The sequence below is a fragment of the Tachysurus fulvidraco genome, chromosome 14, assembly GCF_022655615.1.
Source record: "Tachysurus fulvidraco isolate hzauxx_2018 chromosome 14, HZAU_PFXX_2.0, whole genome shotgun sequence".
NCBI classification, from domain to species: domain Eukaryota; kingdom Metazoa; phylum Chordata; class Actinopteri; order Siluriformes; family Bagridae; genus Tachysurus; species Tachysurus fulvidraco.
This window is the reverse complement of record NC_062531.1, coordinates 1,541,398-1,556,118: the sequence shown is the minus strand read 5'-3', so window position 1 is coordinate 1,556,118 and position 14,721 is coordinate 1,541,398. Positions and strand designations below refer to the sequence as shown.

General features: G+C 42.5%; 3 protein-coding genes across 9 annotated transcripts in view; 2 read left to right on the top strand and 1 right to left on the bottom strand.

The window, feature by feature from the left end:
- Positions 1 to 4,251, top strand: part of armh1 (armadillo like helical domain containing 1) — a 7,311-nt gene extending 3,060 nt beyond the window's left edge. The window contains exons 6-12 of one of the 2 annotated variants that reach the window (XM_047799886.1): positions 2,347 to 2,431; positions 2,604 to 2,699; positions 2,934 to 3,003; positions 3,181 to 3,310; positions 3,482 to 3,559; positions 3,735 to 3,816; positions 3,924 to 4,251. In XM_047799886.1, coding sequence (XP_047655842.1) covers positions 2,347 to 2,431; positions 2,604 to 2,699; positions 2,934 to 3,003; positions 3,181 to 3,310; positions 3,482 to 3,559; positions 3,735 to 3,816; positions 3,924 to 3,952 — 570 coding nt within the window. In that variant the 3' untranslated portion in view covers positions 3,953 to 4,251. Of the gene's footprint in view, positions 1 to 2,346; positions 2,432 to 2,582; positions 2,700 to 2,933; positions 3,004 to 3,180; positions 3,311 to 3,481; positions 3,560 to 3,734; positions 3,817 to 3,923 lie in introns of both variants that reach the window. The other variant, XM_047799884.1, reaches the window with a different exon arrangement.
- Positions 4,252 to 4,681: 430 nt separating this feature from the next.
- Positions 4,682 to 14,266, top strand: mutyh (mutY DNA glycosylase). 6 transcript variants are annotated; one of them, XM_047799878.1, is made up of 15 exons: positions 4,683 to 4,872; positions 6,622 to 6,740; positions 7,026 to 7,065; positions 8,496 to 8,569; positions 8,867 to 8,908; positions 9,155 to 9,226; positions 9,341 to 9,454; positions 10,097 to 10,194; positions 10,392 to 10,536; positions 10,631 to 10,721; positions 12,179 to 12,364; positions 12,443 to 12,582; positions 12,717 to 12,866; positions 13,062 to 13,109; positions 13,241 to 14,266. In XM_047799878.1, the coding sequence occupies exons 1-15, from the start codon at positions 4,791 to 4,793 to the stop codon at positions 13,361 to 13,363; spliced, it is 1,524 nt and encodes a 507-aa protein (XP_047655834.1). In that variant the 5' UTR covers positions 4,683 to 4,790; the 3' UTR covers positions 13,364 to 14,266. The 6 variants fall into 6 exon arrangements, with proteins under 6 accessions (XP_047655835.1, XP_047655834.1, XP_047655837.1 ...); XM_047799881.1 differs by having other exon boundaries at positions 4,843 to 4,872; positions 6,622 to 6,828; XM_047799880.1 differs by lacking the exon at positions 4,683 to 4,872 and adding an exon at positions 5,598 to 5,613 and having other exon boundaries at positions 6,622 to 6,828.
- LOC113635324 (zinc finger protein GLIS1) overlaps positions 14,105 to 14,721 on the bottom strand; it is a 58,384-nt gene continuing 57,767 nt past the window's right edge. Inside the window, exon 11 of the mRNA XM_047799927.1 lies at positions 14,105 to 14,124. The gene's annotated coding sequence lies outside the window, so the exon portion shown is untranslated. The remainder of the gene's footprint in view (positions 14,125 to 14,721) is intronic.

Here is a 14,721-nt window from a genome sequence, read left to right as displayed (position 1 = left end):
AGGTACAACTACACAACTCACACTACACACTCTACACACTGTCCAGGTACAACTACACAACTCACACTACACACTCTACACACTGTCCAGGTACAACTACACAATTCACACTACACACACTACACACTGTCCAGGTACAACTACACAACTCACACTACACACAACACACTGTCCAGGTACAACTACACAACTCACACTACACACTCTACACACTGTCCAGGTACAACTACACAACTCACACTACACACACTACACACTGTCCAGGTACAACTACACAACTCACACTACACACTGTCCAGGTACAACTACACAACTCACACTACACACACTACACACTGTACAGGTACAACTACACAACTCACACTACACACACTACACACTGTCCAGGTACAACTACACAACTCACACTACACACTCTACACACTGTCCAGGTACAACTACACAACTCACACTACACACTGTCCAGGTACAACTACACAATTCACACTACACACTGTCCAGGTACAACTACACAACTCACACTACACACTCTACACACTGTCCAGGTACAACTACACAACTCACACTACACACTCTACACACTGTCCAGGTACAACTACACAACTCACACTACACACTCTACACACTGTACAGGTACAACTACACAACTCACACTACACACTCTACACACTGTCCAGGTACAACTACACAACTCACACTACACACTCTACACACTGTCCAGGTACAACTACACAACTCACACTACACACTCTACACACTGTACAGGTACAACTACACAACTCACACTACACACTGTCCAGGTACAACTACACAGCTCACACTACACACTCTACACACTGTCCAGGTACAACTACACTACACACTCTACACACTGTACAGGTACAACTACACAACTCACACTACACACTGTCCAGGTACAACTACACAGCTCACACTACACACTCTACACACTGTACAGGTACAACTACACAACTCACACTACACACTCTACACACTGTCCAGGTACAACTACACAACTCACACTACACACTGTACAGGTACAACTACACAACTCACACTACACACTCTACACACTGTCCAGGTACAACTACACAACTCACACTACACACACTACACACTGTCCAGGTACAACTACACAACTCACACTACACACTCTACACACTGTCCAGGTACAACTACACAATTCACACTACACACTGTACAGGTACAACTACACAACTCACACTACACACTCTACACACTGTCCAGGTACAACTACACAACTCACACTACACACTCTACACACTGTCCAGGTACAACTACACAATTCACACTACACACTGTCCAGGTACAACTACACAACTCACACTACACACACTACACACTGTACAGGTACAACTACACAACTCACACTACACACTCTACACACTGTCCAGGTACAACTACACAACTCACACTACACACTCTACACACTGTACAGGTACAACTACACAACTCACACTACACACTCTACACACTGTACAGGTACAACTACACAACTCACACTACACACTGTCCAGGTACAACTACACAACTCACACTACACACTGTCCAGGTACAACTACACAGCTCACACTACACACTCTACACACTGTACAGGTACAACTACACAACTCACACTACACACACTACACACTGTACAGGTACAACTACACAACTCACACTACACACTCTACACACTGTACAGGTACAACTACACAACTCACACTACACACTGTCCAGGTACAACTACACAGCTCACACTACACACTCTACACACTGTACAGGTACAACTACACAACTCACACTACACACTCTACACACTGTCCAGGTACAACTACACAACTCACACTACACACTCTACACAGTGTCCAGGTACAACTACACAACTCACACTACACACTGTCCAGGTACAACTACACAACTCACACTACACACAATACAACTACACAATTCTCTCTGCTGACCCACAGTTATGCTACACCTAAACAACCCACACTTTATTGTAATAAACTGGCATAATTGTGGGTGTGCTTTGCAGTCCATATATGGGAAAGTGGGCGTGTCTTTTAATGCGTATATGGAAATGAAAGCAGCTTTGACTGGGTGTGCCTTCAAGGCCATAGATTAGAAAGGGGCGTATCTTCATACCATATATGGAAATGTTTGAAGGTTGTTGTCTCATAAACGCCTGAGTGTTATTGTTTCTAGCACTTTTTGTGTTGTTTTAAACAGAATCACTTGTTTATTTTTAAACTTTCTCTTTAGCTGCTCATATTTGTATCCAGACTGGATAAGCTGAAACACCTGAACCCTGTGTGAACGTTCATCACTTTATTCATCCACCAGGTCGTAGTAAAGACGCCTCATCCTGCTGTCGTGGAGCCGTTGTTGAATCTGCTGAGCTCTCTCCAGCTGGAGGTTCAGTATGAAGGTGAGTTGTTTTTATTTTTCTATAATTAAATACATGGAATATTTTTCACCTTAAACAGCAGAGAGATGTTTTAACGATCTGACTGCGATGTGCTTTTAACTGCTTTAATGAGAATTTACATACTGCAGCTTTAATTTTCTGGCCAATGTAGAAAGTGCTTTTGTCCTCAAAGCTTTAGAGCTGATTAAATATCTACAGCACACGGAGGTGAGAGAAGCTCTTCTCAGCGCTCTGATCGCTCTGCTCAAACCCACCAAGGTCCTGCAGGGTATGACATCACTTCCTCTTCCGCATGCACCTTACATTCTTATAAGAGGTCAAATTGCTCAGATCTTTATTTAATAAATAAATAAATAAATAAAAAGAATTATTGTGCAAGAGAAAAAGGCGACACACATTCCTACAGCTGTATGAATCTCCAGATAAAAACAAACATCTCCTGATATCAGCTCTTCCTGCAGAATTCTTTCTGATTCTGATTTATCTCTGAATGTTCCTACAGATCCAGTGATGGAGAAGATGAATGACTTACCGCTCTTCATACAGCAGGCAGCAGCAGCTAAAGCCCTAAGGTCAGACAGACAGACAGACAGACAGACAGACAGACAGATAGATAGATAGATAGATAGATAGATAGATAGATAGATAGATAGATAGATAGATAGATAGATAGATAGATAGATAGATAGATAGATAGATAGATAGATGTGATTAGTGTGATTTATAAAATTGTGTGTTTGTGTGTGGAGGATGTTGGCTGTGGAGAGCCGTGAGACGTCTGAAGAACTGATCCGTCTTGGAGTCGTGCACCATTTACTGTATGCCATGGGCAACCAGGAGCACGCTGATGCTCAGAGACAGGCCAGCCTGGCTTTAATGGTACTGATACACACACACACACACACACACACACACACACACACACACACACACACACACACACACACATTAAGGTCGATTTTCATGCAACCTTAACACACGATTTTCATGCAACCTTAACACGCTTTAAGAGATTTATTGTCTTTTCTATGTGTTTGTGTGTTTGTGCAGCATTTTGTGAGCTCATTCCCTGTGGTTGAGAAACACGTGTGTGGGGCCATGGGCCCGGCTCTGTTCAACTCATTTATGGTGAGTGTGTGTCATGTTACAAACACCAATTGAACACAAAAGCTTTTTTATTTATCCTCATTCATGTAGAGAATCAGATTAAGGTGTGTGTGTGTGTGTGTGTGTGTGTGTGTGTGTGTGTGTGTGTGTGTGTGTGTGTGTGTGTGTGTGTGTGTGTGTGTGTGTGTGTGTTTAGCATAACGCTGAGCTGCTCTACATGAACATGGATGAAATTCAGGCTGATATCTTACTGAGCAACAAAGTGGATATTTCAAGAGGTAATAATTAAGTCTGAAAATAGAAGAATTTTATTTGTATTTTATCTCGTTTTCCAATGTATGTAGTTTTAAACAAAATACTCCTCCATGTCTGTGTTTTTATACAGAATTCGGAGATCAGAGCCCAAAGTCCTGAGCATCACCACAAGCTCCTGTATGTATTGTACGTGACCGGACACGCGTGAGGTCGCAGTTTATCTCCAATAAACACGTGTGTGGAAGGAAGCAGAAACTGATAGAGTCATTTTGATCATTTGATTCGACTCATTTATGTGTCGACTCTTATGACTCTCGACGGTTCATTGCAATCTTTCGTGTTTATGTAATGTTTTTTATAGAGTTTAATAAGATAACATCACTTTATGATAAAACGACAAACAAAAGGACAGAAAACAGACAGAAAAAAACAACAGAAATAAATAAATAAAGACGTGACATGGCTTGTGTATCCATAATATTCATGCTGTTTCCTCACTGTATGTGACGGATGACTTTAATACAGAACACGTGATGATTTTGTGTGTTTTATACCACACGCATCTCACCACAAGTAAACACAACACACTGAGTCTGTATGTGTCATTACACCATGTCACCACAAGATGGCGGAAAAGGACAGGACTACATGGCTTTATAGCGGTACTTGTGAAGTGCCCGGATGAGACGTCTGGTTCTGATTGGTCGATATCATCTGCTCTAAACTGTAAAAAAAAAATAGTAATAATAAATTGGCGAACAAAAAGTAAACTTTATACATTACAAAACTGTTACTAATTAATATGTATAAAAAATGGAATTAGAACGAATGCCTGAAAAAATATCGTTAGAATCAACAAAACGAATGAAAGTAACTTGTTATGAATGTACTTCCGGTTTCGGTGATGACGCCACGCCCACCTGATTGTGGCTCGCGCAAGGCGGGAATTTGACATCGCCTCAGAAACGCAGCAGAAAATAATCCGGATATAAATATAATGAAGAAAGTAAAAGCTGCAGTGAGAAATAAAACCCGAGCAGAAAAGAAACCTGACAGGAAACTGAAGAGAGACAAAAACGGTGAGAGAACCGATTTTATTAGGTACAATAACTTATATAGCAACTCACATTATATACTGTTATATAACAACACTGTTAACTGCTATCTGTGTGTGTGTGTGTGTGTGTGTGTGTGTGTGTGTGTGTGTGTGTGTGTGTGTGTGTGTGAGTGAGAGAGAGAGAGAGAAAGAGAGAAAGAGAGAAAGAGAGGTGTGTGTGTGTGTGTGTGTGGTGTGAGAGGTTGAGAGGTGTCTGTGTGTGGTGTGTGAGGTCTGTGTGTGGTGTGTGAGGTCTGTGTGTGGTGTGTGAGGTCTGTGAGAGGTGTCTGTGTGTGGTGTGAGAGGTGTCTGTGTGTGGTGTGAGAGGTGTCTGTGTGTGGTGTGAGAGGGGTCTGTGTGTGGTGTGTGAGGTCTGTGTGTGGTGTGTGAGGTCTGTGTGTGTGTGTGTGATGTGTTTGATGTGGTGTTTGGTGTGGTGTGTGTGCGATGTGGGGTGTGTGATGTGGTGTTTGATGTGGGGTGTGTGGTGTGTGTGTTTGATGTGGGGTGTGTGTGTTTGATGTGGGGTGTGTGTGTTTGATGTGGGGTGTGTGTGTTTGATGTGGTGTGTGTGTGTTTGATGTGGGGTGTGTGTGTGTTTGGTGTGGTGTGGGGTGTGTGATGTGGTGTTTGATGTGATATGTGTGTGTGTTTGATGTGGGGTGTGTGTGTTTGATGTGTGTGTGATGTGATGTGGTGAAGGAGTCTCCAGTGTCAGCCAGAGGTAAAGAGAACCTGAGATCCAAACATGAGTAAAAGTACAAATTCCTTACTGCAAAAAACTTATTACAAGTTACACGTCACCAAATCCGATACGACTGAAATCCGATACGACTGAAATCCGATACGACTGAAATCCGATACGACTGAAATCCGATACGACTGAAATCCGATACGACTGAAATCCGATACGACTCGAGTCAAAGTCTTAAAGTGTCCAATTTTAACAGCACTGGACTTTTTAACTGAAGCTGAATGTAGGCTGAAAGATGCATTAGACCTCAACACCAAGTGATCTGTCTGTAAAACACAAGGGACATCAGATGTGAGCTTTTATTCATTATAATAGAAATTAAATTTAATACTTCATTAAACGTAGATTATTAAACGTAGATCATTAAACGTAGATTATTAAATGTAGTTCAGCCTCTTAAACGCTGCAGAAAACAAACAGATCAAACCAGTCAGTCAAACTCGAGGCACAAAACCATTTCTCATAAAGTTTTTATTTCAGTACAGTTGACTGAACGATAAAATAATTTTAAAGTCAAATTAAATATTAAGAGCTGACTGATATGATTTACCCCTCAGGGGCCAATATGTTTTTTCAACTTTTGGACTAAACTGCACTGAACTGCAGCTTTTGTCCTGGTTTAACTGTATTAAAGCACGAGATGTAAAACGATCACTTAATAACGAACTTCGCTTAAACTCGTTTCCACAAAATAACACAAAATACTTTTTGTCCTTTATAATTGTTAGAAAATGGCTGAAATTTGACCCCAAGGACAACAGGAGGGTAAAACTTTAGTGACCTGCTGTTAACATTGACTCTGCTCCATCGCACCACTCCACCGTTGATTATTTTCCTCTAACAGCACGACACAGAGATTTATTCCTTATATAAAGTGCTCTTTAACCCCTAGCGCTCTTAGGAGTGATGTGATGATGGACGTTAGCGTTACGCCTGAATAAGCTAAACTATTAGCGCATGTTGTGTTTAATCCTGTAGAAGCTCCATCCGAGTCGCCGTATCACTGCTTTCACCATCCTGAGGAGATCAGACTGTTCCGATCTCGCCTGCTGACTTGGTACGATGGGACTAAGAGGGAGCTGCCGTGGCGTACGCTGGTAAATCGTCCCGCTAATCGCACGTCTGCACCAACCTCAACACCAACTGGCTCATAACTGCTTAGAAACATTCGAACTGAACTCTTCAGTAATTATTCATTATGTTGGTTTTAGTTTCTCTGTTTGATCTTAAAAACCTTTTATTCGAGTCGTTTAGGATTCATCCGATCACAGATTTCACGATGATCCGAAACGACGACGTCGTAACGATGATGATGATGTCATAATTACATGAAATGGGGACATTGATGACGTTGCACTGATTTCACTTCTTTGCGCCTCCAGGCTGCGACGGAGGACGACGTCGACGTCAGGACTTACGGAGGCGAGTCGGAGCGATCGTTTTTCTGCGTATTAAGTTCAAGAAACTGTTATATATCGTTATATATGGCTTTGTGTGTTAGTCCTCGTTACAAATCTCTCTGTCCTTCACCTGAAAAGAGCGAAAGGAGCGACACGTCGGACACGTGACGTTAGACGCACCGTATTCCACACGTTATCGGTTTGTAAATAGAGCTGAGGTTTAGTCGTGTTTTTGTGCTTTTTATAGTGATATTTAACATTTTAAAGGTGGGGTCTCCGTTGTTTGTCGGGATGACAAACTAAACAAATACAAAACTAACATGTAGCCAATGAGCAGAAAGGGGCGGGGCTTGTCAATATGGGCGGAGAGAGTGTTCGGTGCGCATATGTGACATTAGCAGAAAGCGTTTTTAACATCGACATGGAGGATAAAAACAAAGAAAGAAAGAGAAGAAAGACTTACGATAAGGACAAGAAGTAGGACGTGTTAATATAGGATCAGCTTTCCAGCGCTGGAGAGAACTGAAGGAGCAGGAAGTTGGCCACATATTCACAGGTTGGAGTTTCCCGAGTCAATAACTCCTGAGCTAAACGCTGTTACTACACAAATAACACCTCTTTTCTATCGTAGTAATGTAGAGAGGCAGCTACAACCGCGTTTTGTGTAGTAACAGCGTTTAGCTCAGGAGTTATCGACTCGGGAAACTCCGACCTGTGAATATGTGGCCGACTTTACTTAAGACGCCGAGGCGCTTTTTTCCTTCTCGATAGGTGAGTAACGTTGGTTTTGCTTTGTTACACAGAACTAATATATGCCTTTGTCCTTTACATCATTATGCTTGTGTGGCATTTTTGCTTGTTTGTTTATCTACAATCGTATTGTTCTTCCCTTCAGCTATGATAAAGACACGTTTCTTTCTGTTAGTCGCCTGGGTTACGTAGGTATGTGTGGGCGGAGCTATCGATACAGGGGTGGGACCCGTTTGGGTTAGGGGCGTGTTTGTTTTAGTGATTTCAAATATCGAGATTGGCTTTCAAACATCGGAGACTGCACCTTTAAGTTTGTTATAAGTGAAATATACTTTAACACACATTTATTTTAATATAAAAGTGAATGTATTCAGAGGAACACGAGATTTAACTTCACGATCCTGTCGAAATACTTGATTTATTCTCATAGTAAATCGTATAAATGCAGTCGTGCAGCTCTGTAGTGATCGTTTACACACTAAAGAGAGTAAATAGTTTCTTTACACCCTGCTGCAGAACTAAAGTCAGCTCTGTATAAACAGTCCACTGATTTAGAGACGACGCTGAACCTGTTTATAAGTTTTTATTCTCTTGAATGTTAAATTAAGACAGGATGAGTGATTTACTGTGTGTGTGTGTGTGTGTGTGTGTGTGTGTGTGTGTGTGTGTGTGTGTGTGTGTGTGTGTGTACTCGCTCTGTAGTTTGGGTATCAGAGGTCATGCTGCAGCAGACTCAAGTTGCCACGGTGATCGATTATTACAAGCGATGGATGAAGGTAGGGCACATCACAGGCTCTCTCTCTCCCCCTTGCTCTCTTTACCCCCCCCCCATCTCTATCTCCTTCCTCTTGTATTTCTGTTCTGTCTCTCTTCCATGTCTCTTATCTTCTCTCTCTCCCTCTCTCTCTTTGCCCCCTTTCTTTTTCTTTTTTTGTCTTTTGTCCTTTTCTTCTTTGTGTGTGTTTCTCTCACTCTCTCTCTCTCAAGTTTAAGTTTTCATAGAACTTTACTGACATGACTGTTTACATGTTCTCCCCCCCTCTCTCTACCCCCCACCCCACACAACCCCCCAGAAGTGGCCGACGGTGCAGAAACTTGCAGCAGCTACATTAGAGGTCAGTAAAATGGTAAACGATGTCCTCCTGTGTGCAGTTTGATGGAAACAGAGAAGAAAACTTGTCTTTTTTTTTTAATCCTGTCACAGTCTCAAGAGACCTTACAAAGAAATTTTATATAAAAAATATTATAAAATATTAGACAGCTTGTCAATTTAAACACTGTACACTTGTGACCACACCCACAAATAGCAGTTTCTCCATTTATTTATTTGTTTGTTTGTTTGTTTGTTTGTTTGTGGTCAGGAGGTGAATCAGATGTGGTCAGGACTCGGTTATTACTCACGAGGACGCCGACTGCACGAAGGAGCTCAGAAGGTTATAAAGCTGAGTAATAGACTTTGTCATATGTGTTATCATAGTATACAATATTCACTGAGTTTGTGTGTGTGTGTGTGTGTGTGTGTGTGTGTGTGTGTGGGTGTGTTGTAGGTGGTGCATGATCTCAGAGGTGAGATGCCAAAAAGTGCCGAAAATCTTCTGAAGCAGCTTCCTGGAGTTGGACGATACACAGCTGGAGCTGTGAGCTCCATCGCACAGGGACAGGTGAACACGCGTGCGCACGCACACACACTCACACGCGCACACACACTAACACACACACACGTGCACACACTAACACGCACACACACTAACGCACACACACTAACACACTCACACACTAACACTCACACGCGCACACACACACACACACACACACTAACACTCACTCACACATGCACACTCACACATGCACACTCACACATGCACACTCACACATGCACACTCACACATGCACACTCACACATGCACACTCACACATGCACACTCACACATGCACACTCACACATGCACACTCACACATGCACACTCACTCACACACACTAACACACACACGCACACACACTAACACTCACACGCGCACACACACACACACTCACTCACTCACTCACTCACACACACACTCACACATGCACACTCACACATGCACACTCACTCACACACACTAACACTCACTCACTAACACTCACTCACACACACTCACACATGCACACTCACACACACACACACACACACGCACTCACATTCTTAACCAGGTACACTGACATGCACTAACAACTGAATTCTTCAGGCTCGTAGCAATAGTTTTTTCACACTGTCACATTAACACCACCCTTCATTAGTATCAGTACAGTGTCGTGACTGCAGGTGACCGGTGTGGTGGATGGAAACGTGACGCGTGTCCTGTGTCGGGTTCGAGCCATCGGAGCAGACAGCAGCAGCTCTCATGTTACTGACACACTGTGGTACAGATCAAATGTCTTTACTTTCACTTTCACACCAAAACGTTTTCAGTGGTTTCGATCAGAAACGTCATCATTTCGCTGTTATTGTAAAATCAGTTCATTATTTTTATTATCCATAAATTAATTTTACAGACTTTTTTTATAATCTATTTTTTCATTCGCTTGTGAAAGGATCACATTGTGGCTCGTGTTTTCAGGAAGTTGGCTGATGTGCTGGTGGACACGGAACGACCTGGAGACTTTAACCAGGCTCTGATGGAGCTGGGGGCCACAGTGTGCACTCCCAAAAGCCCTCAGTGTGCTCAGTGTCCCGTACACACACACTGCCACGCCTACAGCAGGGTAACACACACACACACAACAACACAGTGTAACACACACACCAGTCCCGTGAGAACGTCACGAGTCTAAAACCGCATCATGGCACGCGTTTCAGGTCCGTTTACACCAAGACAGGAGCTCCAGGAGACTTCTGGGTAAACCGGACTCGGCACCTAACGGCTCCGTCCCTGATGTAGAGAACTGCGGTAGGTTTTATTTGAACAAATAACGCAGCGTGTGATCGGAGACGAGAGTTAAACTGTCCACAGTGTGTATTGTGTAGTACATAAACAGCTGGTGAATCGTATTGTAGACATTTATTATTCTTTGAGATGTAGAATCTGTAGCATGTGCTATAGGACACAGTGTAGTACTGAAGCTCTACTGTAGTTGTGTGGTATACTGTATGTAGAGTGCAGAACAGTTGTGTGTATTATTGGGGTATAATGTTAGGGGTGTAGCATTTCGCCTGTACTTAACACTACATAGTGTGTTAGTATAGTGTAGTATTTAGAGTCTAGTATGTTGATGTGGTTTTTTTGTACACATACATGTAAGCATGAACCACATAGAGAACAGAACAGAACGGGGGGCACAGAAGCCTTTATTATCGCCACATATACATTACAGCACAGTGGAATTCTTTTCTTCACATTCTCCAACTGAGGAGGTTGGGGTCAGAGTGCAGGGGCAGTTATGATACAGCGCCCCTGGAGCAGGAAGGGTTGAGGGTTGCTTTGCTCAAGGGTCCAGCAGTGGCAGCTTGGCTGTGCAGGGCTTTGAACCCCGATCCTCCGATCAACAACCCAGAGCCTTAACCAGTTGAGCCACCACTGCCCCTCACACCCACACACCCACACACCCAGACACCCAGACACACACACACTTCTGTAGCATGAACTATGTAGAGTGTACACACACACACACACACACACACACTTCTGTAGCATGAACTACGTAGAGTGTACACACACACACGCACACTTTAGCATGAACTACGTAGAGTGTACACACACACACACACACACTTCTGTAGCATGAACTACATAGAGTGTACACACACACACACACCCACACTTCTGTAGCATGAACTACATAGTGTACACACACACACACACACTTCTGTAGCATGAACTACATAGTGTACACACACACTCCCCACACCCACACTTCTGTAGCATGAACTACATAGAGTGTATACACACACACACACACACACTTCTGTAGCATGAACTACATAGTGTACACACACACACCCCACTCACACACTTCTGTAGCATGAACTACATAGTGTACACACACACACACACACACCCCACTCACACACTTCTGTAGCATGAACTACATAGTGTGTATAATATCGTGTAGTATTTTAGTAAAGTGTGGTACAGTATTTAGAGTAGGGTGTTAATTAGCTGTATAAACATAGTGTGGTATTGCACTAGTGTAGTATACAGTAGACTTGTCAGTGTTTACAGTGGAACCTGCTGCAGTATTTTGTGTCGAGTGTGTAGTAAAATGTAAGGAAGCTGTAGTATGTGACGTGTGCACTACATAAATCATACAGCGCAATATACAACCTGTATTGTGTGGTATAGTGTAGAGTAGCCATGGTAAGTTGTGTGTGTGTGTGTGTGTGTGTGTGTGTGTGTGTGTGATGCAGCGAGCACCGGTGCCTGTAATTTGTGTCTGTCAGAGGACTGGAACAGTGAGATCGGGGTACAGAATTTTCCCCGTAAACCCGTTAAGAAGGCGCCCCGTGTGGAGCGGACGCTGGTGTGTGTGCTGCGGCAGCGATGTGGCGGTGATGGAGAGACTCGGTACCTGCTCACACAGAGGCCCAGTAAAGGTACATCATCATTCCTGAACTAAACATTTAACTCCACATCAACAATAAACTGATAACGACTGACTGACTGCTCATCAGGGCTGCTGGCCGGAATGTGGGAGTTACCCAGCATGCTGTTGGAGGAGGGCGTGTCCGAGAAGAAGCACAGAGACACGCTAAGCGCCGAGGTGAAAAGGATTGTGGGAGCTGCACCAGAGTCCTTACAGTATGTAGGAGAAGTAGGTATATTATGTTCCTAATGATAAACATCAGAGGATTTCTCTGTGTTCTTCAGTGCAGCTTTTTCCTTCCTGCACCATCTTTTGGTCATTTCCTTTATTTGTTAAGTGTGTCTGTGTGTTTTCTTGTGTAGGTGGAGCACATCTTCTCCCACATCCACCAAACGTACGTAGTTTACAGCGCGAGTGTGTGTGAGTCTGTAGAAGGTGAGAGAGAGCAGAAGATCTGCTGGCTCGACCAATCAGCTCTGCAGAAGGCCGCCATTTCCACCGGGGTTAAAAAGGTCTGTCTGTCTGTCTGTCTATCTGTGTGTGTGTGTGTGTGTGTGTGTCAGACAGACACACAGAGACAGACAAACACACACAGACAGACTGTGTGTGTCTGTCTGTCTGTGTGTGTGTGTCTGTCTCTGTGTGTGTGTGTGTGTGTTATGGTTAGAACAGGAGAACAGACACTCTTTATCTGTAACTTCTTATAGATCATGAAGCTTTATAACGAGACCACAAGCGAACCTCAGGACCCAAAGGTAAGAGATTTCTTCTGTTTAAAATCAACATAAATATAGAACCCAAATAACGACACGTCTTAGATTCAAAGAAGTTTTGTTTAAAGATTTGTCCTTTTTTTTCTGAATTATTGTATTACTTCCTTTTTCAGAATAAGAAGCGAAAGCTTTCTGAAGCTACAGAGAAAATGCCCAAACGAGCAGGAAACTCGGCTAACGGCCCGAAGCAGCTCTCGCTCAACAGCTTCTTCACCTCCAAACCAAAGAGCGGTTAAACTCTCGCAGCATGACACACGAGTCGATTCTCACAGACTCTCTGTTCGATTCAGATCTCACAATCTGACACTCAACTTCATTCAGGTCTTTGCTTTTGACTCATGAATCAAATCGGATCTCAGAATCAGACTCGCGGTACGATGATTCAGAGTGCTAGGAAACAATACTCAATCAATTCTTTACACATTTAGATTCTTTTGCTAATTTCCCAACTAAAGTGACCATTTTAAAACAAATATAACAGTTATGTTTGAATGTTTTTCTACTTTTTTATATAGAATTATTTTCATATTTTGTGTAACATAAGCCATAAGAACAAGAATGATTTTAAACAATCTGATAAATTCTGATTATTAAAGAGAAAATCATGGTGCACTTAATGAATACTTATATTTCTGTTGTCGATAATCCAAATCACATAACATCGGTGCAACACATAACGTTGTGTTGGCCGTCGTTTGTTTTTCTATCGTCGCTTTATGTCTTTTATTTTCTTTTATACTCGACTTTTAACGAAATGTGCTTTAGAAATAAATGACTAAAAAGTTGCTTTCTGCATTTTAGAGCAAAAGTCATTATGTACACATGTGTGTGAGTGATTTTAAAACCAAGTACCAGTGCAGACCCTGCATTTAGGTCAAAGGTTAAACCAGAGAGTATTCATCAGACCTGTAGATAAGAGCTGTGGTGCAAACTGGGACATGATCTTGGCTGTGGACCAGGAGGCCTTCTTATAGCAGCTTCACACACACACACACACCTCTGTCTGGGGGAGAACAGATGATGATGGGGTTCCACAGAGGAGACACCAGAGCTGTTTGATGTCCACCATGTTGTGTTTACTGTAACTTACATCACCTGATTCAGTGAATTCGATTCATTAAAGCACTTAAATAAAGAAAGGATGACTGTGTTAGTTTTGTGTTAGGTGATATTTATACCATAGATCCTACAACGTGCAAGAGTCCATAAGCTTTAGGGCTGCTGATGAGGAAATTAAGCACTTTTTATACCCAACTCACAGGAATTTGTCACGTTTAATGTCATGCTGTTTATATTGCAGTAAAATAATCAGTGTAATGAAGCTGAAGCACCGAAATACACTCTGAGGTCGAGTCAGTCAGCACATCCTGAAATGCTTCATCATCACAAAACAGCATGAGGTTTATAACTGTCTTATTTACTGTTCAGTGTGTTTTAATGCTAATGAAAAGGTTTACAATCTGGAGAAATGAGACAATAGGAAGGGACACATACAGCTAGAAATGTGGATGATGACAGTAGAAGGAAACTACTGTAAGTGCAGTCTTGTTGAAGAGGTGTAAGGAGAACAGGACTGGGTTTAGTCAAGAAAGCT